The following is a 23,934-nucleotide window of genomic DNA, read 5'->3' as shown; positions in this document are numbered from 1 at the left end:
TGCGCTGACGTAACGGAGCCGGGGGGCCATTTTTGTTTCCTTCGAGCGACTTCGAGCGAACCAAAACACAAAATAATGGTGGATTTTTGTGTTTTTGCAAACCTTTGCGCAACAACACAGCCAAACAACAACAAACAATAGGAAAACACAATTCCCCGCGCAAGGAAAACACAGCCGGGTGCTGAACTGCCAAACACATGGTTTACTCCGCCCAACTACTATCAGGCAGCCTGTGTGTGTGTGTGTGTGTGTGTGTGTGCTCGGGTGTTTGCATATTCTCGGAACCCGGGACAGGCAATGGCCGTGACGGTTTTGTGCACTGCTTTTGTTTGTCACGGCAAACGTGCGTGGTATTGTTTGCTTTAGCTGGTGGTTGTTTTGACAGGTTGAATTAGTCAGTCCCATTTCGTCGACAAATGGGACCCTGAATATGTTGTTACATGACAACAAATGCACTAGAAGGGTAAATAGTTTTTTGTTGTTTATATCGCGGTCGATTTTACCAGAATATCCTTTAAATAAAATATGCAGCAGATGTTTGTTTGAAAGTAATCCTGATTTGCATTTGTTATCGAGTCCATTGTTTTGTAGCTGACATCTTCTTTGAATCGAAGGATTTTGAAAACTAACTCAAGTTTCGTGGCTAGTAGTTTTTGTGCTAGTAAAGAGTGTTTTGTATTAAAAATTTCGATATGAAATTAAATACATATTTCGAAATGGATAAGCATCTGACCAGTAATGAAACTCCAAAGATACATCGCTCGGACGACGATTAAATGACGATTAAAACAACACAGCCGCAAATGTCTACATCATTTCACATTTTGCAAATCCAACAATTCACAAAAGTCAATATGTTGGAGATTCATGAATCTTTGGGAAATGTAATGTGCAATAATAAAAAAATGTCTTTTAATGATTGATTCATTTGATATTCAGTTGGAAAACTTCATTATCGAACAGCAAATTGAAAGTAACAAACTAGATTACTAACAGATTCTATAAACAGTTAAGACTCTATTTTGTGTTGTTTGGCCAGACGTAACTAATGAAATCAAGTATGTAGGAAAAGGTTATAGATAAACAGATACTAAGCTGACTACAATTATAAAATTTCAAGACCGGAATATAAAAAGATGGCGCTTGGCTAAAATATAGACCTAAAAACGATTCGATTACTAAACTTACGGAAAAGTTAATTACTAGTTTAACTAGCAATTCCTCTGCAACAGTGGAGCCTGGTAACTCTCTCTACAAAAAATGACGATTGCATGGTTTAGGAGTGTTTTACCTTTCAAAAACGTGTAACACTTTGTCAAACTTGTTATTTGAAATGTAAGTTGAACCAATAAAAGAGGGAAAAGTAAGAACAAAACGGAATAAATAGAAGATAGCTTACAGTCATGAAGTCAACAGTCAACCGAGGGAGTAGTAAGCGGGAAAATTTAAACACTGCTCAAATGGAGCCGGCAACATTCAGTGTTGCACCCTGTTGGCGTTGTTGTGTGTCTGTTAGTTTGGCTGAGTAGTGCATCGCCTGCATGTGTGTGCCTGTGTGTGTTGGTTTTTTTTGTCTCCACCAGCTTTGCGCGGGACCGGTTTCTAAAAGTAGATCCAAGAACCATTACGGTGGGTTTCTGCGTTAAGAGGTGACAAGAGAATTCAGGATCTCTACAGGAATGGGTCAAGGGGATGGAGGTGGATGGGCATGGGAGTGTCGGTGCACTCCTTCGCCGAGGAGGCCATTTTTAAATATTGAACACTATTTTTATATATTTTATTTCTTTTCGAACCCGCGCTTTCGACCCTAAGGGAGTGTTTCCTTTTACTTTGTGGGACAAGATTGCCGCTTTTCGTTCTGCTTTTCAGTCAACACCGAGACAGGCGCGAGATCCTCAAAGGCTAACTGCCTGTTAACTGAAGATGGTGATTCCAAATCTTTGCTCGAACTATTCGAAAGTGAAAGTGTGGTCCATGTTAAACCGATTCCTTTCGGGAATTGCTGGAAAAGGGACGATATTAAACACAGCCATATGTGTGCATGTGAGTGCGTGCATGCGTGTGCCAGCTGTTGGCAGCGGAAGGCGACACACTCCGCCGAGGATCGCCCTGTTTGGCAGCCACTTTGGCCACTCGAGCCATTCGCCGTGCGGCGCTTCACTTTGGCAACCGTCCGACAGGTTTCCCGGCACCGCTTTCGGAATGTGTGTGTGTGCCGGGGAATGCCGGCCCGGTCTCGAGGGCGAATGTCATTGTCTGCATGTCTGACCGGGCCGGCGGTGGCCTCGAAGCCGGTGCCAAAGGTCGGCTGGCGTGAAAACACCAGACACGCCGGGTCGGACCGGTTCGGAATAACTGATCTCGACCGGCGTGGACACTATCTCCGCCGCACGGACGTGCGTGTTTGGCAGGAAAACCATGTGTGCATCCATTACGTCATCAGGCCAGCTGTCACGCACCTTTTGCATCAGAACGCGGACGCCGAATGCGTCTCGACTAAGCGTTTGAAAACATTCACCTGCTTCGAAAGCTGACGTATAGGTAGCGCTAGTATCGCTTAGGGGAAGGCAAAACGGATGGTTGATAGTTTTTCTACCTAAAAGGAGTGTTTTATTTGAAACGAAAGCTCAACGATACAAACCGAAACACTTAACTAAACTAAACAAATGTTGAAACTACTTGAAAACAATCCTATTACAGATCAGGAGTAGGATGGCATTGATAAGAACAAATTAAAATGAAATAACATAGCTGTTGTACAGGAGCTTCCGTCTGGTGTATGAAAAGTAATCATTGCAGACACAAGAGAAGTTATATCTTTATGGATGATATCTTACGGTTAATATGATTTTCCTTACCTTCTTATCTGTTCGTCCTTTCGTTCCACCGTTTTTGAGGTACGTTCTTCATGTATTGTTGGTAAAAGTCTTCTGCCACAAACTAATAACACAATATAGGAATCGTGTGTAAACCAACATTAGAAAATAAAACCCTTACATACTCTATTAAATAATTTGAACGGCTTTTACAATCATTTAGAAGCTGTTGAAAATCATTACAAACATCAATAATCTAAATATTTTATAACACTGCGTCGGATTAGCTTGGTTTCCTTCTGACGGGAGCGGGATTTAGGATTAGTAGAATTTTTTTATCGATATTCGGAATACCATTGGACCTATGAGCCTATAATCTACCCTTTTGGTTACCCTGAGACTGTTACAGAACAAATACAGACTACATCGGAAATTACAAATGCTTTTGTGACTGTTACATACACAACTTTTTGATTTACATTACATTCGTGCCCTGACGATTAAATCCGATTCAGGCTTAACGGAACGACTTATGTTGGACTTCTAATTCGACCATCAAACTAGTATATCCTGTACTGTAACTTCTAAAGATTCGATTCGAATTACCATATGTTGAAAGATTCAACTTTTTTTTCAAAATAGTTTAACAGGGCGCTCTTTCTAATATTTATTATTTTATCTGAACCCAAAGCTTTTACATTTTGTATTTAAGACGAAAAATGAATGGTAATTAACAAACAACATTTTTATAGAAATGTGTTCACCTTTTTTAATATTGAGAAATATGTACAATGTGTATTTAGTGTAACGTGTATGTATTTTTAACAACCTTGTAACAAATTGTAATATATTTTGTTTTGTCATATTTAACCTGATTGCGTTCATAATCAACTGCTGTTTTAGTTATGTGATACTGAAACCTGGTTTAATGATTTGAGTACCTTATTAAATGCACTTTTCTTCAACCTTTCCCTTTTTATTTGTGCTCCTTTGCAGATCTTTTACGATGGATTCGAAGGCGACGATCAACAAGGGCAACTTTCTATCGCAGGTATGTGCCGGAACCCAAACACACAAACACGCACACTCAGTGTGTCAAGCCCTACTTTATCCACGCTCCTTGGCTTACCTCGAGTCCTGCGCCCTTCCCTTCTACTTCTAATACTAAAAATCGCGGTACTTCATCATCTTTTTTACAGGCGTGCGAAAATGTCTCGTGCTCGAGAACGAAAACGAGACCCAAAATTAGCCCAAAACAAAAGAAAAAGCTAAAAAAAAAACCAAAGCGAAACTATTTGCCAAAAACAAAGCAAATTTTCGGCAAACATCGCACACTCATCCAGGATTTGGCGTATTATCATTATTGGCCCGAGATTTTGAGCGTTTGTTTGCGGTGCTATAGAGAGAGGTGTGAAGTACTGACAAAGCACAGGGTGACACCAGCTTGCTGTTGTCCTTGTTTAATCTGTTTTTTTCCACCATTTTTAGCCTTGGGTATGTGCATGTGTCTGTGTGTTTTTCGTTCATTTGTTATCCATCAAGCTTGCTTTGATCTTTTTTTATTATTGCTTCTTGTTATGTGCTGTTTCTATCTTTCTGCTTCTTTCGTTCATCAAATTGTGTCATTCGTTCACCACATAAGTTACATCGGTCTTGCGGATCACTATCGAGCCTTGCATCTCGGGGCACTTTAGGACGAGGGAAAGATCCTTCCAAGGTGGCCATTCGTCACCTTTCGATGGCGTTAGCAGATTAGCACAAATTAGCGAACAATTGTTGCGGAACAAGCAACATTGCGCATTGAAAGAAGTGTTTCGTTACAGACAAAGTAGAATGCAAAAAAGGTTCTCTTCATTGCAGCTGCAAAGCTTCTGCATTCGCATCCAAGTATAATAAGATTTGCTTATCTGTAGTGGGTCTGTAGGCTGATCTTATTACGAAGAACCTTTTAAGAAAAGACTCTTCTTTATAGGTGAGTGCTTGGAAAGGTCAGAACACTCGAAAGCGGCGTAAACCGAACCAACAAAGTTCCTTTATTCTGCACTAAGGATGTGACATGATGTCCTTCATTTGCTTATAGTACAAAATTGTTGGAATACTTTGACTTATGTGCAATTTTTTGCAGCTTTATTTATTTTATCTTTTCGCATGATTCGCTTGAATCTTTTCGCTTCGAGACAAAATGACGCAATGGTGTATTGAAATGTACCACAAAAAATGTTAATAATTTACTTGTTTAACTAAACGTTTGTACGTTTTTTGTCTGTTATTTCAATCGTGTGTTTATTCTTTTTTTCTTTTTGTATGTTTTTACTTTTTGCATCCTTATTATAACACATCGCCTCCCGTTTAAGCTTTTTTTGTATTAATTTCTTCTTTGCTGTATCAATCGTTTAATTCGTTGATTTCACTACTAATTTTTTTATAAAAATTCCACAACTCGCACCAACCTTTCGTGTCCCGTTTCCGTGCCTTTGTTCCGGCACCATTTGGACCCGCTGACCAATCTGCGCAAATAATCCGTCCGTACCTATCTTTTCTCACCTATGCTTGCTGCAATCGCGACCGCGATCCTCCAGCAGGAAGACTTCCACCCGTTCATCGAAGCGCTGCTGCCGTACGTGAAGTCGTTCAGCTACACCTGGTTCAACCTGCAGGCGGCGAAACGACGGTACCTCAAGAAGCACGAGAAGAAAATGACCCACAACGAGGAGAACAAGTGCAAGCGCGATTTCCAGGTAAGTAGGCTTGCGAGCTTCTGAGACGTCAAACGTCGCGGTGGCCATGACCTTTGGCACCGAAACGGGAGTGTGTTTGCCCTCTGTCTGGTATCTCCCGAATGTCGAAGAGGTAGAAGCTCCGAAGGGGGCACTAAGAATGGCACAAGTGTTAGTAAACGCCCTTGGTCCTTGCGGGGTAGACACCAGCCAGCACTCTGTGAAGGAGTAATTTTGTACTTCGAAAGAAAGGCATAAACAAAAGCCCGTAGAGGAGTAACTCCTTCACTTTTGGAGCGCTTGCCAGACTGACGAGACGGGACGGTACGCCAAAGCGATACCAGATGGTGGGGGCTTTCGTTTTCCGCCTTCCCGAAAAACTTTGTTTCATGTTACCGACCGCCGCACGGACTCCGGCCATCAGAGACCAGCCGGGCGGCCGGGCGTCCCAGAGATCATAGATATACGGCGCGCCTAATAGATAGTATTAACGATGTTGATGATGTGGATGATAGACGCTTTATTTGTCAAAAGTCGAGTGGCCTAACTTCGTTACCAGCTGTTCTCGCATCTCTCCCGGGGCCAATTCCCCGCACGCCCAGTCGCCCTAATGCGAGCCTCTGGCCTATCTTCAGAGATTCGTCGATAGAATCGCCCCGCTGGTGTTGAACTTGGATTAAGGACTTGTGATAGCTATTCTCGATCGCGTAGGTATGTGTAAAGACGAGGGAGAGTGCAAGAAAACCAAAGTGCTGTTGTTTGCCACACAACGGACCTTACACATGTATCAATGATAGCACCAATTATTCAATTTACCTTCCGAGCCTACCCGATCCACCCTCGCTCTCAGACTCTGGGTGCTCGCAACCCAAACGGGGGGGGAACCTTTGGAAAACTTCGAAGAAATTTGAGCCCTGTCAGCCTAAACCGATGCTGACGCGAGGGTGCGCCTGGGCTCGGGTTACGCCCGTTTAGGACTTTCGCCATAGGCAATTTAATTTCCGTCTCGCTCGGGAGGTGTTATCACTCGCCCAGCCTCGGGCGGGAAAAATGCAGAAAGGAAATTTGTTGAGGTTTTTCCCTTTTTTTTTTTTTGCGCAATTTTCCCTCGCGAGCGGCATCGAGCGCGGCGGCGTAATTAAATTACCAGCCCTGGAACACACATTAATCGGGACAGCCCTTTTTAGTTGGAAGCGCTGCAAAGTGCTAACGTGTTTGGTTTTGGACGTCCCTGCAGGAGTCAAAAGCAAAAGAAACAAAAACTCAACAGATCCAAGGCTAATTTTCAGCAAGTTGAAAACTTGCCGCCCCCTTCGTTTCCTCCCACTCGGGAGTGGTGATTCGTTACTTTTGCCTTTGATGTTGACGTTCCGCCGTCGCCTGGAGGCTTCTTCGCTCCTTCGTGATAGCAAATTGATAGGGAAAACCTGTGTCTGCGTTTGTTTGCCAGTGTTTGCACACTGTCGAGTAGCGGCACGACAGGTGTATTTACCTCCGACAAGGGCTCGGCCTGCAGTTAAACAACGTGTAAGTGCTTTGGCAACAACACTCAAACGATGCTGCTGATGCTGCTGTTGAGCTTCAACGCTTTAGTTACCGTCATCTGGGTTCATCGTGAGGTCCCATAGTCACATTTTAATGCATACCATCATCCAATATTACTGTTATGGCAATATTTTAATTGTTTTAACTGTAAGAACAATAGAACGAACTGGATAAAACATTTAATGAAAGTTGTTCCATTCGCCATCAAACCAGGTTTAACGCGCTTTTTTCCGGGGTGCGCACGAGCGTGTTGTAAATGTGCCTCCTAATTGGTTTATTAGCCACCCGAAACCGTGCGTTTCGTTCGCTCTGCCGTTGTTTGTTGCCAGACGGAGCACACAACTAATCAAACCCTCCCGAGGATTGGCCCCGGGAGGAAGGGGACGGAACGCAACGATGGGACGATGGAAAGCGAAAGCGTTTATTTTCCAATTACGGTAGATCAAATGAAATTTGCATGTTTTTAGCCGCCCGGGTTGTCGGAGCTCGGAAAAGTGTAGTGTGGGTGAGTGGGTTGGATTGGGACCTGGGAGGGTTTGGGAAACCGGCGACGTATGGCAACAAAGTAACCCGGGACCGGACCGAGCTGTCATTCTTGGCAGCACAAATTAAGAGAACAAGCTGTGAGGAAAGTTTCTCTACTGGAAAACAGATGGAAAATGAATTCTTAAAAGATTTAGGAAACAAGTATATGGACAACCAGGTTGTATATAATGTACTTATATAAATTGCCTAGTGGCGACCATACGCTATGCAATTTAATACAATAGAACACAGCTTACTACTTCAAAACTAGTTCAGTTAAGTTTCTTTGTGAAACTTGTTTAAAATTTATGGTGTTGGACAATTTGGAGCTTAGTTTTTGTGCTTTTTAATCTAATTTTGATAGTTTTTGATAAAATGTTCGCGAACTGAATAGTAGAAATATATAAAAGCAATAAGGGCTACGAGAAAGAAAGCATTTTTCACTTCAAATGTGCAAATTGCCCCACTTTACCTCCTTATGAACTCAAAGCAAATAGCAAAACATGGTACAGCTTCCAAAATATTGATTTCTCAATTTGTAATACATACGCTAGTGTGCGCGCGTAGATATCAAGATCGTTTACAGGATGCTTGACGGATTAGTTGCAGTAAATTTTAGAAAATTCTACTGTGCTAGGTATCAGAATTCAGGGATTAATAACCTAAAGACATACTAAAGATGTCAAACATAGAGAGTAATCAATTTGCCTCCGTAATTTTATTTTGCACCAAGTGTAGAGAAGGGTTTTAGGAATAAACTGTTAGCTCGGGGTTTTTTTTTATAATGAAGACAGGCCCAAAAGTAATTCACTGCTCTTTAATTTCGAAAACTAATCATTATATGCATTAACGATGCAGTTACATAACTTCGATTGGGTATCTTTGAACATCAATAGAAAATTGTTAGACTGGAGGACGGTTTGTTATAGATTGTTTGTACGTAATTTGCATCTATACGAATCAAAATAAACCTGGTTTTGTTCTTATAATTGGCTAATGAAGTTCAAAAATGTTCTATAGCAGTTTATCAATTTGGCACCAAGGTTTAATGTTGCCCTGATGGGTTTAAAAAATCATTTTCAAAGTTTAAGGATACTCTACAACTACTCTAATGTCTGCCTTATCCACAGTTTTAGGCAGATTTTCATTTCCGGTTAGTGTTGTCGAATTTTATCTTAACATTGGTTGGCCCAAAGATGATTTGTTTCAATTTACTGTTTTTACTTTAGTTTTTCTTTCTGGTTTCAAACGTTATTACAATCGTTTTCACAACTTTTCAGTGAGTTGCGATCGTATTAATGTGGACTTTTACTATTTAACCGAATAATTCATTGCGTGTTTTTCAAGAAATAACTATAAATTCATATTTCAGATTTGAATAATAAGTATAGAACTCATATTTTTTAAGGTAAACTTTATTTTCCATGAATTATTCGATTTTAAGCGTAATTTGACAGCAAAGGGTCAGTACAGTGTCGCTTTGTTAAAAATAAGATAAATAACAAAACTGACCATGATGAAGGCCTCTAAGCTAGGAAAACGTAAAATCTTGTGGAAATTTACACAATTATTGTCAAATAAAAGGGTGGCGCCGTTTTTGCTTCCCTTAGTGTATTTCCTGAACTGTCAACAGGAAAGGTCCGGTGGAGATTACTCGCTTTCTTGGCTTGTGATGTGTTTTGTTTTGTCGAACACTGGCGAGGCTTCAGAAATCTATAAACTTGCTCATGCCTTTGCCTGTTGACTTCGGCGACGCAATCGGGAGATTGCGCGTGCGTTCGCCCCAGCCGCCGGAGGGTTGTGCAATTATTATCATCCCTAGCAACACCATCTCTCCCCCACACACACGCACACACACACACACACCCCCGCGGGCAAAATGATTCCCCTTGGGTGTGTAGAAGCCACAATAACCGCTAATCATCGAATAATGTGCCCACATTCAATTCATTCCGCAACGGTCGGGGGTTTGCACAAATAAAAAGCGGAAGGAAAAGGGGGAAATGCCCCTGCGGGGATGTTTTCGGCGGTGGCGAGCGGGAGGGGGGGGGGTGCGTCTAATTGTGCGTCGTCGAAATTTGTTACTCGTCAATTTCGTCCTCGGTGCGTCCCGGCGGACCAGGAAGTCCCACGGGGTTTCCTCGCTCGCCTGCTCGAACCTGAAGTCCGGGTGGATGATAACGTAATAATCGGCTTAGGAGACTCCCCGGCAGCCTTTGACGCATGACGTTCCCGGGGAACGTCTGACAGAGGCGGGAGCGTTACGGCGTCACGAGTCACGCAGTAACGGTTGGTGAACGCCGTGGGTTGCATTTATGGAGATTCTGTCAAACGGAGGAGTTCCCGAAACGAGGCCGAAGGATGAAGGAGTAGGCGACACCACAGCCTTCACCGAGCTGTTTGTACATATGTTTTTTGTAGCGTATTTTTGTGTGACAACCGGTTCAGGCACCAATGCCAGCGAAATGCAGATGCGTTTCATTAGTTCGGCTCTTCGGCGTTGTTGTTTTGTTTATTTGTCCTGTTGTTGTTCTCCCCTCCACGGCGAGTCGCGCTCTCTTTCACGTCACGACCCCGGGAACAGAGATGGCCTGCAGTTGCAAAAACCGGAACTGCGCCTGCAATCGAGCAGGAAGTATCCCTGTCCCTGTTGTGCTCGATTCCGGAGTTGCTGGGGAGAGTGGCAGCTCGCCGGGACTGCTGCAGCACCGAGCGGCGAGGCCTTGGCGGCCATGATACGCCTACTTTTGGGGCTCTAGAATCTCTCACCACGACTCACCTTCCTAGCGCTACCCATCGATTGGTTCCGCTCTTCTGTCATCTCTATATGTGTTTTGATATTTTTAACCTATCTCTCTCTCCCTCTCTCTTATGTAGAACGAGAATCCCGAAACCAAGCAGAAGTGGGCCGCCCGGCTGCTCGGGAAGCTGCGCAAGGACATCACCCACGACAGCCGCGAAAACTTTGTGCACTGCATTTCGAAGAAGAAGACCTCCATGTGCATCCTGTCGAATCCGGACCAGAAGGGCAAGATGCGGCGGATAGATTGCCTACGACAGGCGGACAAGGTACGGAGATCCCCCCCCTTTATCCGACCCCCCCTTTTGTGACGTCTATTCGTGTTTGACAGGTCTGGCGGCTCGATCTGGTGATGGTGATCCTGTTCAAGGCGATACCGCTCGAGAGCACCGACGGCGAGCGGCTGGAGAAGGCCTGCTTCTGCACCAGCCCGAGCCTCTGCATCAACCCGTACCACATTCAAGTATTAATCAAGGAGCTGGACCTCTACCTGGCGAACTTTATCAAGTGTAAGTAGCAAGCCGACAAAGTTAACGCCTCTGAGCTGGAGCTGGAGACTTTAAACTCTGATGAGTTCCAGCGCGCATCACAGAATGGGACATCTTCCAATTGGGGGACTCAAATTTCATGCCGATTTTTTCATTCCAGACCTGTCTCCTACTTTTTGTGTATGTTAAAACTCTTCACATGCATTAAAACATACGTACATTCCCTTCTAGCTGTCCTCAGTTCAAGTGTATTGCACTTAACTCAACAAATCATTAGTTTGTAAACCGTTTTACAAGCAGGTTCTATACCTCTTGCATGTTTAATGCTTCAATCTTCAGATGCGACGCGAAGCCTCTGTACTTTTTCTATCGGTTATTACTTCACTGTGCCAATCGATACCTTTCAAGAGCTTCTCTCCAAAAGTGCTGTTCTCTTGGACAAGCTTTTATGAGCAGAATTTTCACTATCAATCAGAGGCCGATTAAGCGTTCTAGGGAGCCCAAGCAGCTTTAAGTTGAAGGCCCTAAAAATAAACTACTATTTCCTCAATGTAATTCCATTGGAAAGTTTTCATTGCATCATCAATAACTTTCCATGTTGTTGTTTGAATGTTTGAAAAAGAACAAAGTAAAAATAATGTTCATCAAAATTATTATGTTTGGCAATGTGCAAAACATTACTTTTGCTACTCTATGTCCATTATCCTTAAACTATTCTAAGGTTTTTCCTTTTCTTTATAACATCTTTACACTGATCTTTTTAACTTTAACGATCTCATTTATTTACCCAAATCACATGGTACCTTTTCTGGATCAAAACACCATTTTTTACTACATTTTCTTTCATTTAAAAGTAAATTCACAAACTCATCGCGCATTTGATAAAACAAGGAAAGTATTATAAATAATTTCCACATTAAAATTTAAAAAATATATGTCAAAAGAACGGGGCCCTTGCTCGGAACTCCAATTAGCTGCTTAGTCAGCTTACCTTGTGGTTCGCCTCTGCTCTCAATATTGTGAGACACTTTCTGTTCACCCAACTCGACTGTTTTCAACTTTTGACCATTTTGTAAAAGAAAAGGAGAAAGGTAAAGAAAACATTTGGAAGCCTTAATGGAAGCGGAAACGGAGTAGCACGCTTTTACAATTTTAACTGGGTCACTCTCAGTAACTGCAATAACTCAGCCTCGAGGATCCCTCGCAGGATGTTTGGAACTTTGTGATTCGCGAGACTGGGAAAAGGAAGAATGATCAAATAGTAAAAATATGGCTGAAAAAGTTTTACCAAAGTTTACGAAGTATACTTTGTAACGAAAAACCATAAGTAATATCGTGAACAAATCTGATAACAATTCCCGGCCAGATTTGAGACCGTTGGTTTTAATGTTAACGTTAGGTTATAGTATGGTAGTTGGAAAAAATCAAAAGAGCTACTGCCAGTATTTCTCAATCACAAAGACAAAAGTGAAAATGTTAAGAAGTATAACTTGAGAACCTCGGGTAGTCGAGTAGAATCGTATTAGAAGAGGTATATTGAAAGCCTAGAGAACCTCAGGAATGTGTTCTGCTTCCTTTTAAATTGAAAAAGATGTGATAACGGCTTCACGTTGAGCTGTTTTGATAAGTGTAGTTTAAAAAATCTGTAACTTTCGAGTTTGTTCCTTTTTTGGAAGACGCAATTTAAAGTCACTGTTTGTTTTAGAGTTTATTAAAAGAATAGCAAACGCAGAAAAGGAAATCAATATTGACAACATATGCGAACAAGATAGACACAGTTGGAAAAAAGGCCGAAAAAGTCAAGAGTAATGGAGGAAAGAAGCAAAGGACGAACGGAAAAATTGATCCATTTTAAAGAACACATCGGTTCGCCCCTTGCCCTCGCCTTTCGTGGCGCATTCATTCTGTCATTGCTGCCTACATACGTTAACACATTAGGCATTACCATCAAAACACGCCCTTCCTTCCCTTCCCCTTGCATCGAAGATCCTCTAGCCCTCCCTTCCCCCCGCTTCCCATCGTTTCGGTGGCTTATTTCGATCAACTGCTGACGGCCTCTTTTTAATTATTCCTACACCGCGCGGGCTGTGATGTCCGCCGCGGCCCTTGAAAGTGAGCATAAACACACACACACACACGCGCACCGAAAACATTGGCTAATGCTTCCCCGACGCGGGTCCCTTCCTCGGGCCCTTTCATCTTCGGAGCCCGCTCGCTCTCGCGCCCAGCCGAGATGCCGCCGATTCTTTTAAGATATCGACACTATGTTTAGATGATTTGACAGAAACATTTCCTCAATTTGCACTCAAATGCGCGCCGGCCAGTGGCCAGCGCCGATGAGCGATTGATCGACACACGATCGCAGACACACGTTTTAAAACATCTCTCGCACCCTCTCTGTCTGTCCGAGTGCACAGTGGGGAAAGGTAGTGCAATCAAGCGGACAATTCAAAATGTTGATGGTCTAAAAGGGATTCAAACACATGAGAAAAGTCAATTTATCCAGAAGATAAATTTAGCAGTGTAGTTAGTAAAGTGACACGATATCTGCAAAAGGTATATTGCTGTTAGCGCCTTCTTTGCTTCGTCGTTGCTTTATCCTATCTGAAAAGGTTGTTTCTAAAAAAACGGGCAAATTCGGGCTGCTGACATTTTCAGGACTGATTTATTTACATATGTATTTTATGAGTTGATGTGTCTCAGACATATTTTTCTTTATTCATTCCACCATTCATTCTTAAGCCCCGGTTTTGCTTATTTGCATTATATAAAGTGAATTGTGTGAAAGTTTTTACAAATCAACAATGATATAGTAAAATTTGGGAACCTATATAAATAAACATAGCAAAATAGTGGGCAACTTATAAATTTGCAGTCAAAACGACACGAGGCCACATAAAACGCACCAAACGACAAAGAAAACCTATCTGGTCGATATTACTTGCGTGTTCCCTTTTCGAGTCTTTGCGCACATTTTGGGTCGTCTCTCAGTAAAACAATCGATTTTGATTTAGTTTTCAACTTACTTACGTAGTGGAAGGGATGTTAAAAGAAAATGTAGATATTGAAGGTCAATATTCGGTTCCGGGAATGCTATAGGCTTGCGAAAAGACATTTTCTGTATGTCATTTTAATGTTTGTTGCTGTTCAAATGAGAAATTTGTATTAAGATTCTTAAAAAGTATCTTTTAAACACACTGAATTTCAATTTGAGAAACATTCGAATTCGTTTTATGTTGACTAAACTAATCGTATTTCAAAGTTACGTTAAAAATATAAAAAAGACAGTGGATATGACACTTTCTTCACTTTTTCAACAAAACGTTGAGCAATGTATTGAATTGATACAAAGTCTTTTCTTAATGGACTATCTGACCATCATCTAAACTTGTTACGAAATGTCCACCCCTGATCCCACCGTGGGGCGGTTTTCCGCCGGCAAGTCCGTTAGCTCTGACCGGGTTTGTCCGGAAGGTTGCGCCTCCCGCCGGCGCAGTTTATCAATCCGTGGCCACTTCATAATGTGGCTTCCGCCCGTGCCTCCCTCCATTTGGGCATCCCTAAACCAGCATCCCCCTCTCGTCTTCATCCTTCACCCTTCACGCCAGACGCCAACCGGACTGGCAATGCCCGGCGTCGTCGGCGTCGGCGGCGGCACATTTCTATTACAAAGCCTTAAAATGCGCGATAGGGATCGGGCCGGATCATGGTTTATCCATTTGTTGTTTTGTTTTTCCTCCTTTCTTTTTGCGTGTTAGTTTTTTTTTTTGTTTTATCTTTTCCCCCGGCGGAGGGGGGAGGGAAGGGCTGCAACATAAATGAATATGCTTGGTTTTTTGTTTCACTTTGTTTTTGCGGCTTTTAAAAATCAATTATCCATCTCCCGGATCACGCGCTTCGTGTTCGCGCAGGCTGTAATAAAATCACCCGCGAAGGGGGTGTAAGAGTGTGTGTGTGTGTGTATATTGATGATGATCGATTCCCGATGGGCGAAGGGATTCGGATCGTAACCGAAAGTGGCGTACTATTAACACGTTATATACGACTTGTTTACGTCCCTGTCTTGGGTCGTTTCCAGCATTGTATTGGCGAGCTGTTTCAGATGGAGCCTCGTTATATTGACTTCTTCTACCGATTAGCTCTGTAAGGCAATTATAAAGTTTAAGTCAAAAATAACAAACAATTTTCCACCCAAATCTATTCGTCTACAAATCGGATTGTTTTAGAAAATTAAATGAAAAGTTCACATCAAACTCGCACACACAGTTTGGTTTGTCATTTTACTACATCACGTCAAAACGGGCCGCTTGGAAAAAGGTTTTCTGTTTTCACTAAAAGCTCTTGTTGCCCTCCATTTGTATTTTACCTTCACCTCGTTCGCTTTTCGCGGGGAAGGAAAATCTGGACAATCTGGAAGTTAAGTGATTTTGAGGTGCAACGGGGCTAGCAGGCGGACTTGCGGGGGAGGGGATATCTACAAACACAAAAAAAAAACACAGTACGGGAAAAACAAAAAACGAGCTGGAAAGAGCAAACGAAAAACGCCGACCAATAATCATGCGCGCAACAACATCCAACAACCGGGCGGCTCCCGAAATGAGAGGGAGATCCGTGTTGTGTGTGTGTGTGTGTTTTGGGGTGTGCCTGCCAACCTTCTCCCCCTTCCTCCACCTCTCCGTTTCACCCCGCATCCTTGAAGGAACCGCCGCTCCAACGCCCGACGATCGGCGGTATCACTTTCACTCAAAGGCAATCAAGACAAATAGAGTCATTTCGGACTCGGGCCGAGAAAAAGTTGTTCGTCCGGTCGAGAGCAGGAGGGGAGGGGAGTTTAGAGGAAAAAAAAATTGGTAAGATGAATCGGAAACCGGGTGTGAAGACGGCACTACCAAAGAGGTGCCCTCGTACGGGATCCATCTTTGAGCAAAACGGTTTATACTTTTTCGTTACTAATCGAAGTGAAACCTTTAAGGAATAAACTAGATTCACGTACCGGTTGGATATCAAATCGTCGCTCGTTTAGGCAAATATCAAATAATAATTGAATTTTGATTACATTGCGCAAAACAATAAATAATAACAACTGGATTGACACAACACTAACAAAACACTATGACCAAATGAGTTATATCAATCCGCCTCCGGACAAGGGGTTTTCATTTGCTCTTCGATTTTGACAAGCTCCATCGTTTGAATCTATTTCAGCAAAGCTCCTGTTTTGCTTGTGATTTGTTTCTTTCGTTTGTTTTCTTTGACAATGACTCTGTGTTTGTCGTGAATCAAATCAGTTTGTCTTCATTAATTTATTCCCAACATTTGATTTTACTTGTTTTACCATAAAAAAAGAAAAACTATATTTGGTACCTGTTACTGCTCTTATGACAGACATAGTGGAGGAAAAAGCCATAGGAACGTTATAAAATATACAACACATCAGAGATGGAGGCAGACATTATGATGCGAGATAAAGTTTTAAAATAAAATTCTTGAATTTAAAAGTATTGACCTGAAGCAACAAGCATGAAACTATAAATTCTAGTTATCAAACAAGAGGGAAACAGTCAGAATGGTTTGAGGATTATGAAAATAAGTGCAAACAATAATAATAATCCTCAACATTTTTAAAACATGGCCATTTCAGTGGAAGGCCTTTTCTTTTGGTTCTGAACAACATCCAAAATGTTGTTCAACACGTTGACTGCCACGTCACCCAAAAGTGGGTGACACATGCAATTAACACTAAACAGTTTTTGACCCATAAGTAAAAGAAAATACACCATAAAAACTAAAGTAATATTAAAAACAAGTTCTTTGGGAAGGTATGTGTTTGCCTTTTTTTGATAAATGTTATAAACAAATTTCATTAAATAGAGTTGTACTAAAAAGTGTGCTGAAAACGCTTAGCAATCAACAAGTTAAGATATAATATGGATAAGAAGAAAATTAAATTATGCATCAATTTAGAACAATGAACATGAAAATACATGTTTACTCAGGTCTTTGGAAAATATTCATGATTTCAATTGAAAATGTTTTTTTTTCATATAAAACAGTCGAGGTGAATTGCCATTTCATCTCATAACAAACATTACAAAACCTTTGAGAAGTTTTATAACCAAGTATAGCATCTATTACTATTCATAGTTCGGAAAGATTCTGTTCAAGTACTGTTTTGTGCAAGGTATAAAAACATTCGTCAGAAATAAATGTATACATCTCGAATAAAGTTTACAGTCGAAGAAAAACAAAACTAAAAATAGGTATAAAAGAATTGGCTTACAATCGATTGGGAAAACGATCGAATCGGTCCGGTTACCATCGACAGTAAAAAGGATGGAAAATGAACGAATGATCTCGCACATCTTCGAGATCGAGGTGGAACAAACAGAATTATTTATTGTTTCTTTTGGCATACGGTTTTTTTTCATTTCGGTGAAACATGACGACGCCAAAATGTGGCCGACCGAAAGGCCGAGGTGTTGCAAGGTAAACACTTATGCTGCACCACCTCCCGAATCCTTTCGCACCGTGCTAGCTGCCAGCACTTGTGGTTCCGTGGCTTCGGCTGTTGTTTTCGGGTGTCCGGTTTGCTGTAGAACAACAATAAAGGCAGCAAAATGCACCGCAAGATCGCCAAGATTGCATTCGAACGTGATATTCCTCGGCCTCAAGTGCAAACAAACACTTCGGGCGAAGAGAAGAAGAAAAAAAATGCATCCAAGGTAAAACAACCAATTGAAGGATCAGCTTTTATGCCGGGGTTTGTTTTGCACCTTTTTTGTTCCACTCCGTATCCTCGCTTACTCTCGCCGTTATCTGCCATCGAACATGATCTTGATGCACCAAAACATACTTAAGCACGGGATAAGGAAAGCGAATGAAAATGGGATCAACAAAATCAATCCTACCGCTAGGATGCATTTTCCCAGCCTTCGGGAGACTGCTCGTCCGTTTGTTCTTTTCCTCAAAAATACAGGAAACTTTGGGAACCGATGGAACCGAACGGTGTTTATTTACGCCGCGCGTTGATGTATCGTTTTCTTTTCATATCTCCCGTTGTCGATTCGAGAAAATCTTCAAACACACAATACCTCTTGGTGAAGACGTTTCTTACGGAAGGAAGGAAAAATAATATGCCACCAAAAGTCCAGTTTCTGGTGTGTTTTGCGAATGTATTTATTTTCCAATGCCAAGTGCCCTCTTATCGCCTTAGATTGGATGTTTGGCTTCTGCGAGTGCGTGGAAAATTTAGAACCACGCCCAACAATTCTCACACAAAAACATACACACACAGTTAGTCAGATGTTCAATAAAAAAACAAACTCAACTTTTGGAGAAAACCATTTACTTTGCATCTACACTATGTCTCTGAGAATTAAACACTAAAACTTGTTTGTTATACACATTTTTCGGACCTTTGTATTGGACAGGTTATTCACTTTGTTTTCTCCACCTTGATGATTTAACACTCATATATATTCACGCCGTTCAATACACACTTTTGGGGATAAGTTTTCGTTAGCAAAAATTTCGATCATTCGATTTAAATGAGACGAGTTTGAATCGTAGTAAAATATCTGCTGATTAATGTCAGTTGTGTTTCTCTCTCTCTGTTTTCTTCGCCTTCTTTTCGTGGAACTCTTGGTGTGATGCTGCCTTTCAACAACCAAATCAAAATAAAGGTTTCAGGTAAGTTTTCGATTAAGTGTATTACTTTTCAGCGGCGATCGTTAGGGATGATAAAATTGGTTCGAATCAACTGAAAACATCAAGAGTATGAAAGGCAAGGACAATAACCGACAGAAAGGCAAAGCGAGCTAATGGAAGTAGCTCGTTTTAAGGATTTCAATTACGATATGATTTGAGAAGTTTGAATAAACTGAGTTGATCTTATTTTTCTAAACTGCAAGAAACCATTATCAATGACACTAAAACATATTAATAAAATAAAAAAAAACTTGTTTTCGTTTTTCAATAGACAAGTCGATTAGTCAAACTCGAGTGTAGCGGAAATGTTTATATATTTCATATCTATTTCACGATGGATTCAAAAGTAAATTAACTATTCATGTATTTCAATTCCGTTGCTTTTCTTTCGGAAATTTTCAGATTTTCGTTTCACTTGCATTAAACTGTAATCAAACGTATCAAAGTGCTGCTTTTTTTTTTTAAAGAAATTGAGATAAGAATATAAATTTCCTGTAGTTCAAACTAGCCACTCCGAACAAGTCAACTATATTTACACATTTGATAAACAAACTGGAAAAGGAGTAACGATAAAAAATAGTAACGATTATACGAGCAAAACTGTATAAAACTGAAAGCAGAACATGTAACAACAGTCCATAAAATGTAACACCAGCAAACGTTGTTGGCTTTCACTATGCAAAATGCAAATATAACTACATTTACCATTTTCCCCGGCCAACAGCGACGAGGAAAATCAGAGCGAAAAGTCGCACAACAGCTCGCGGAAGTTCTCGAAATCGAGCGGCGGCAACAAGGTGTTCAGCTACGACTTCATCGCCCCGACCGGCGTCTTCACCTCGTCCGAGCTGTGGAGCATAACGCAAGGTAGGTTCCCGCACTCGCTATTCGATTGCATAAAGACGCTGCTTAAATATTTTCCCTAGCCGTTTCGTTCTACAACTGGACTGTGTCGGTTACCTGTGTGTGTGTGTGTGTGGCTGTAATGGGATTGTCGATGGGGGAAGGGGTTGGGGATGGTTACATGACGGGCACTCCGTTGCTCACGAGCATAGCGATTTGGGTTTTTCCTTTTCTTTTCCAGCCTCTTTTCTGTATCCTTTGGAGCAGGTTTTCTTTTCGCTTTACTTCACAGGAACTCCAAACAGGACATGGTGGACTCACCGGAATGCTGGATGCGTTCCTTTTCGTCTCTCTTTCTCCCAATTAATTCACTACTCACTTTCCAGCATCTAACAAAACCGCATGTTCATTTTTTAATACTTTTTTCTTATTTATTTCCTCAATGCAACCACATGAACGTATCTGGATGCTGGTGGATTCGGGCTGAGAACATCGTTGTCAAGCGAACGAAGAAGAAAGGATCAAGAAAAAAATAATACATTTAAAATGTTGTTCAATAAAATGATGTCGCAAAAGTGAGAAAACAATTCAATCAATAATCCTCAATGAATGAAATTATTCTAAATAAAGTAATGTGAAATTCTGTAATCAGCAACTTAGTAGATCTGTTATCATTTATATCACAGAGAGAATTTACATTGACCGATATGATAAAATGCCCACTTTGTGGATTTGTTTCTAAATTTTCCTCCATATTTTTGCTCAAAACTAAGTTAATGCACATTTTTTGTTTGTTGTTTTACAAATCCTTTATGAGATTCACTCATGGATTAGTGGAGAAATACATTTGAACTTTGAGTGAAAAAAACATCTATTTTAAAAAAAACCAATCATATAAATACAAAATAATAAATGCATCTTAACACTTAATGTTTCCTCCTTTCGATTCGGCCAAACCTTCGTGAATCTTATTCTTCCCAAGCACGCTCTAGTGCTTCAAAATAGGTATTCTGTATACCGTTGAGAATTGCCGCTAAACTACACGAAATGTTCGTAAGTATCAAAATGAAAACAATTGTGGCAGTTTTCAGTGGAAATTTTATGGAAAACTCAAGTTGTTTAGGTGGGCGCTTTATCTTGTCACTATATTTTTTTAATGATGTTTTTATTTTCTTTTTCATAGTTAAATTGTTTGGTTTTTCAATTTCCAAGTGAATTTTACAAAGGATATCTAAAACAACGTACAAAAACATGATCACAGTGTGTTTGATTAGAAATGAACAAACCTAAATCTTCAAGGTTGACACTTTATCATACTGGTTACTATAAATAAAAAATCGAAAGAATGAACGAAAGAAAGGTTCAGGTTAGTAATTTTAATAAAAGTACACTGGTTTTTGTCATACACAAGCATGTCTCGGAAACATTTGTTACTTTGATGCACACAGACCGTAAAGGATAGACCTGATTAGTTTCGGATGGCGCAAAATGGTGACACTTCAACGCTGGTTTGAAGCAAACACGAACACGACACGAACGAGCATGGTTTTTTTTTTGGATTATCCTTTCAGTAGTAATATTTTCTGACCTGTAACTCCTTCCGCCACTAGACAAAAAAAAAACACAAGCAGTAACATATGCGACACGGTGGAGCGCTCAAATAAGTGCTAAATACGTGTACACCTAATCAGAACCCGACAACGTTCGAAACGGAGGATGCCTTTTGGGATTGGTTGAACGTTGAACGTAGTGAGTCACGTAATGCAGTAATAAAACCGGGACACAACATTGACACATTGATTGATTGATGGGTTTTGTTGTTGGTGTGCTTAGAAGGGGGTTTGTTTCGTTTTGTTCTCTCATTGTTTGTGACATGTCGCCAACACACTGCCAGTTTCGAGTACTAATAAATCGCTTCGTAGCACACTGAGCACACTTGAGTATTGTGTTTTGTCTTTGCTAATAGTTTAACGTTGTGGTTCCTGCGGTGTTGAGGGAAAGTTTGTATTATATGTTGCTTCTATTTTCACAGTGTTAAAAAGGAAAGAAAACATGGTTGGTTTGATTTTCCTCCCACGAGTAGCATATGACCGGCACACTGTTAAGAAGCAGCCATACAAAGACGCCGCACGCGCCCATTGTTCGATCGCCCTGAGCGGGCAAAAATGCTCCTACCATTGTTCAGCCGGTCCCCGAAGATTCTTTTCCCACCAGGACTTTCCCCCCGCAACCATTCCCTGGAGAGGGGGATTTTTTTTTCCCAACGCCGTAATCCTTCCTTTGATAGCGAAATTAATTTCGGCAAATGAAAACGCGACGGTTTCATCCGGGATAATGTACACCAACACACAAAGGTGGGATTTTCGGGAAAGGAAGAATGGGTGGGAGGGGCGGCTAACAAGACATTGATAATCATGTTTCCCGGGGGCGACCACCCGCCGGACGATAATTTTCCGATATACTTTATAATCCCTCGAGCCGTAGCCGGGGTGATTATCCTATTAGTCCCCCGTCAGGTTTGACGTTTGTCTATCATCAGGTATTCCTGGAGTTCCGTGCCGGAGTTCTTTTTGGGACATCCAGATATTCCTAATCCAACCACACTCCTCCTGTCGGATCTCGCCCGACTCGCCCGAGAAGTGCGTAGAGGAGCTCTAGTACCTACTCCTAGATAGCTTAGACTGCGCCTGTCTATAGAGTTTGCTTAACATTTTTGGTTAACGACAGTTACATACTCTTCCTCCGGGTTGTTTGTGCCACCGAGTATCTCCTTGGAGCGGGACATACAGGGGGGGATGGGTTCTTAGGTTGTAAGGAGTTTTACGTTTTGGAGGAACTGGAACGTTGGAGAAGCTCAGTTTTGGTTCGGCTTCGCAAGGGACCCGGGAGGGCTCGCCTTCGGTGGCGGCTGGGTAAGCGCTAGGGTGCCGCCGGCGGCTCCGAAGGGCAGCGGCGAAGGACTCTGGCTGGAGCTGGCCGGGGAGCAGAGGGGCCGGGGTCGCTTCAGCTCGAACGGGCCGTCCCGCTCGTCGGAGCTGTCGTCCGGCCGTAACAGCGACTCGACGTCGAACTGGCGCTTGCGGGAGAAGCTCTCCATCGTGTTGCGCATGATGATGGCCGCAGCCGTTGTTTGATGATGGTGATGGTGGTGATGATGGTGGTGTTGATGTTGATGATGGTGCTGATGGAGATGCTGTTGCTGCTGCTGCTGCTGCTGCTGCTGCTGGAGGCTGTGATGGTGCAGGATGGCCGCCTGGTGAGCCTGTTGCTGGTGATGATGGTGATGTCCGTCCGCTTCGCCGCCTAGCCCGACGGCGAACGACAGTTTGGCGGCCTGCGAGGATGGTGCGGAAACGGCGGCTGCTGCGGCTGCAGCGGAGCTCGAACCGACGGCGCTGGCAGCGGCGGCGGCGGCTGCGGCGGCTGCTGCGGCGGCAGCGGCGGCTGCAGCGGCTGAGGTTGCGGTGGCCGTCGCCGAGCCCGGGCCCAGGTAGAGATGCGCTGGGTGCACCGGATGTACGAGCGACGGCTGGTGGAGCTGTGGCGGCTGATGCGCTGACGGTGGCGGCGGCGGCCCCACCTGATGGGCAGCGGCGGCCTGCTGGCCTGGTGGCGGCGGCGGCGGGGAGTTGATAGCGGGGAAGAACTGCCTCGGGCTGCTGTTGTCGTAGATGTCATCGTCCGAGGTGAGCCCCATATGGCGGCGGACCTTACGCTGCGCCTTCCGCCGCCGGAAGTCACCCTTGAGGAAGTCCTCGACGTTCGCCGGATGGACCGCCCAGTAGTGGCCCTTGCCGTGCGCACTCCGGCCCGCCTTGATGAAGCAGTCGTTCAGCGAGAGGTTGTGGCGGATGGAGTTGCGCCAACCCGGCCCGCGGCTGCGGAAGTACGAATAGTTATCCAGTATGTGCTGATAGATGTCGGACAGGACGAGCTTCTTCTCCGGCGAGCTGAGGATGGCGATCGCGATCAGCCCGATGTAGCTGTACTGCGGCTTGGGCGCCTGCGACGACAGTTTGCCCGCGTCGGCCAGCAGCGCACTGCCGGCGGCTGCGGCGGCTGCGGCGGCGGCGGCGGCTGCTGACGCCGCCTCGACCGGGTTCGGCGGCAGGGTGGGCTTGAAGAAGCGCGACAGGGTGCGCGAGTCGGCCACGAAGTTGCCGTAGTTGAAGAACTGGTTCGACCGGAACCGCTCCACCATGGCGTAGTTGTACAGCTGCAGGCTGTACTGGTCGAACTGCACCAGGTCGGCGCACACGTTCAACATCGCACCGGCCGCTGGAGGGCGGTCTGCCCCGTCGGACGCCGTCGGAAGGTACTTAGAGGACAGACACGTCTCTACACACACTCGCACACACTCGCACCACACTGGAACAGTAACAAAGGCGTCCTATATCAGCCGCCAACACCGTGTTGCTTCCGTTCCGTTCCGGTTTTGATCTGTCGTAAGGTTAGTACACTTTTCTTGAACCTGATCTGTCACTTTTGTTGTA

At 43.0% G+C, this 23,934-nt stretch overlaps 2 protein-coding genes across 2 annotated transcripts; one reads left to right on the top strand and one right to left on the bottom strand.

Moving 5' to 3' along the window:
• The first annotated feature begins 3,819 nt into the window (after positions 1-3,819).
• LOC131291077 (nuclear factor 1) lies at positions 3,820-19,524 on the top strand. Its single transcript, XM_058320265.1, has 6 exons — positions 3,820-3,867; positions 5,396-5,554; positions 10,481-10,672; positions 10,735-10,912; positions 18,574-18,580; positions 19,323-19,524. Exons 1-6 carry the CDS (start codon positions 3,823-3,825, stop codon positions 19,522-19,524), a joined length of 783 nt encoding a protein of 260 aa, XP_058176248.1. The 5' UTR covers positions 3,820-3,822.
• Positions 19,525-22,295: 2,771 nt separating this feature from the next.
• Positions 22,296-23,708, bottom strand: LOC131291075 (forkhead box protein E1). Its single transcript, XM_058320264.1, has one exon. It carries the CDS (start codon positions 23,706-23,708, stop codon positions 22,296-22,298), a length of 1,413 nt encoding a protein of 470 aa, XP_058176247.1.
• Positions 23,709-23,934: the final 226 nt, after the last annotated feature.

This window comes from Anopheles ziemanni, chromosome X, assembly GCF_943734765.1.
Source record: "Anopheles ziemanni chromosome X, idAnoZiCoDA_A2_x.2, whole genome shotgun sequence".
In the NCBI taxonomy this organism is placed as follows: domain Eukaryota; kingdom Metazoa; phylum Arthropoda; class Insecta; order Diptera; family Culicidae; genus Anopheles; species Anopheles ziemanni.
This window is presented reverse-complemented; position numbering and strand designations above follow the sequence as displayed.

Bases quoted from the DNA above. Each gene is read 5' to 3' on its own strand.
- LOC131291075 (XM_058320264.1), bottom strand. From the start codon at position 23,708: ATGTTGAACGTGTGCGCCGACCTGGTGCAGTTCGACCAGTACAGCCTG.
- LOC131291077 (XM_058320265.1), top strand. From the start codon at position 3,823: ATGGATTCGAAGGCGACGATCAACAAGGGCAACTTTCTATCGCAG. The intron at 3,868-5,395 runs GTATGTGCCGGA...GCGATCCTCCAG, and splicing joins AGGGCAACTTTCTATCGCAG to CAGGAAGACTTCCACCCGTT. The intron at 5,555-10,480 runs GTAAGTAGGCTT...TCTCTTATGTAG, and splicing joins AGTGCAAGCGCGATTTCCAG to AACGAGAATCCCGAAACCAA.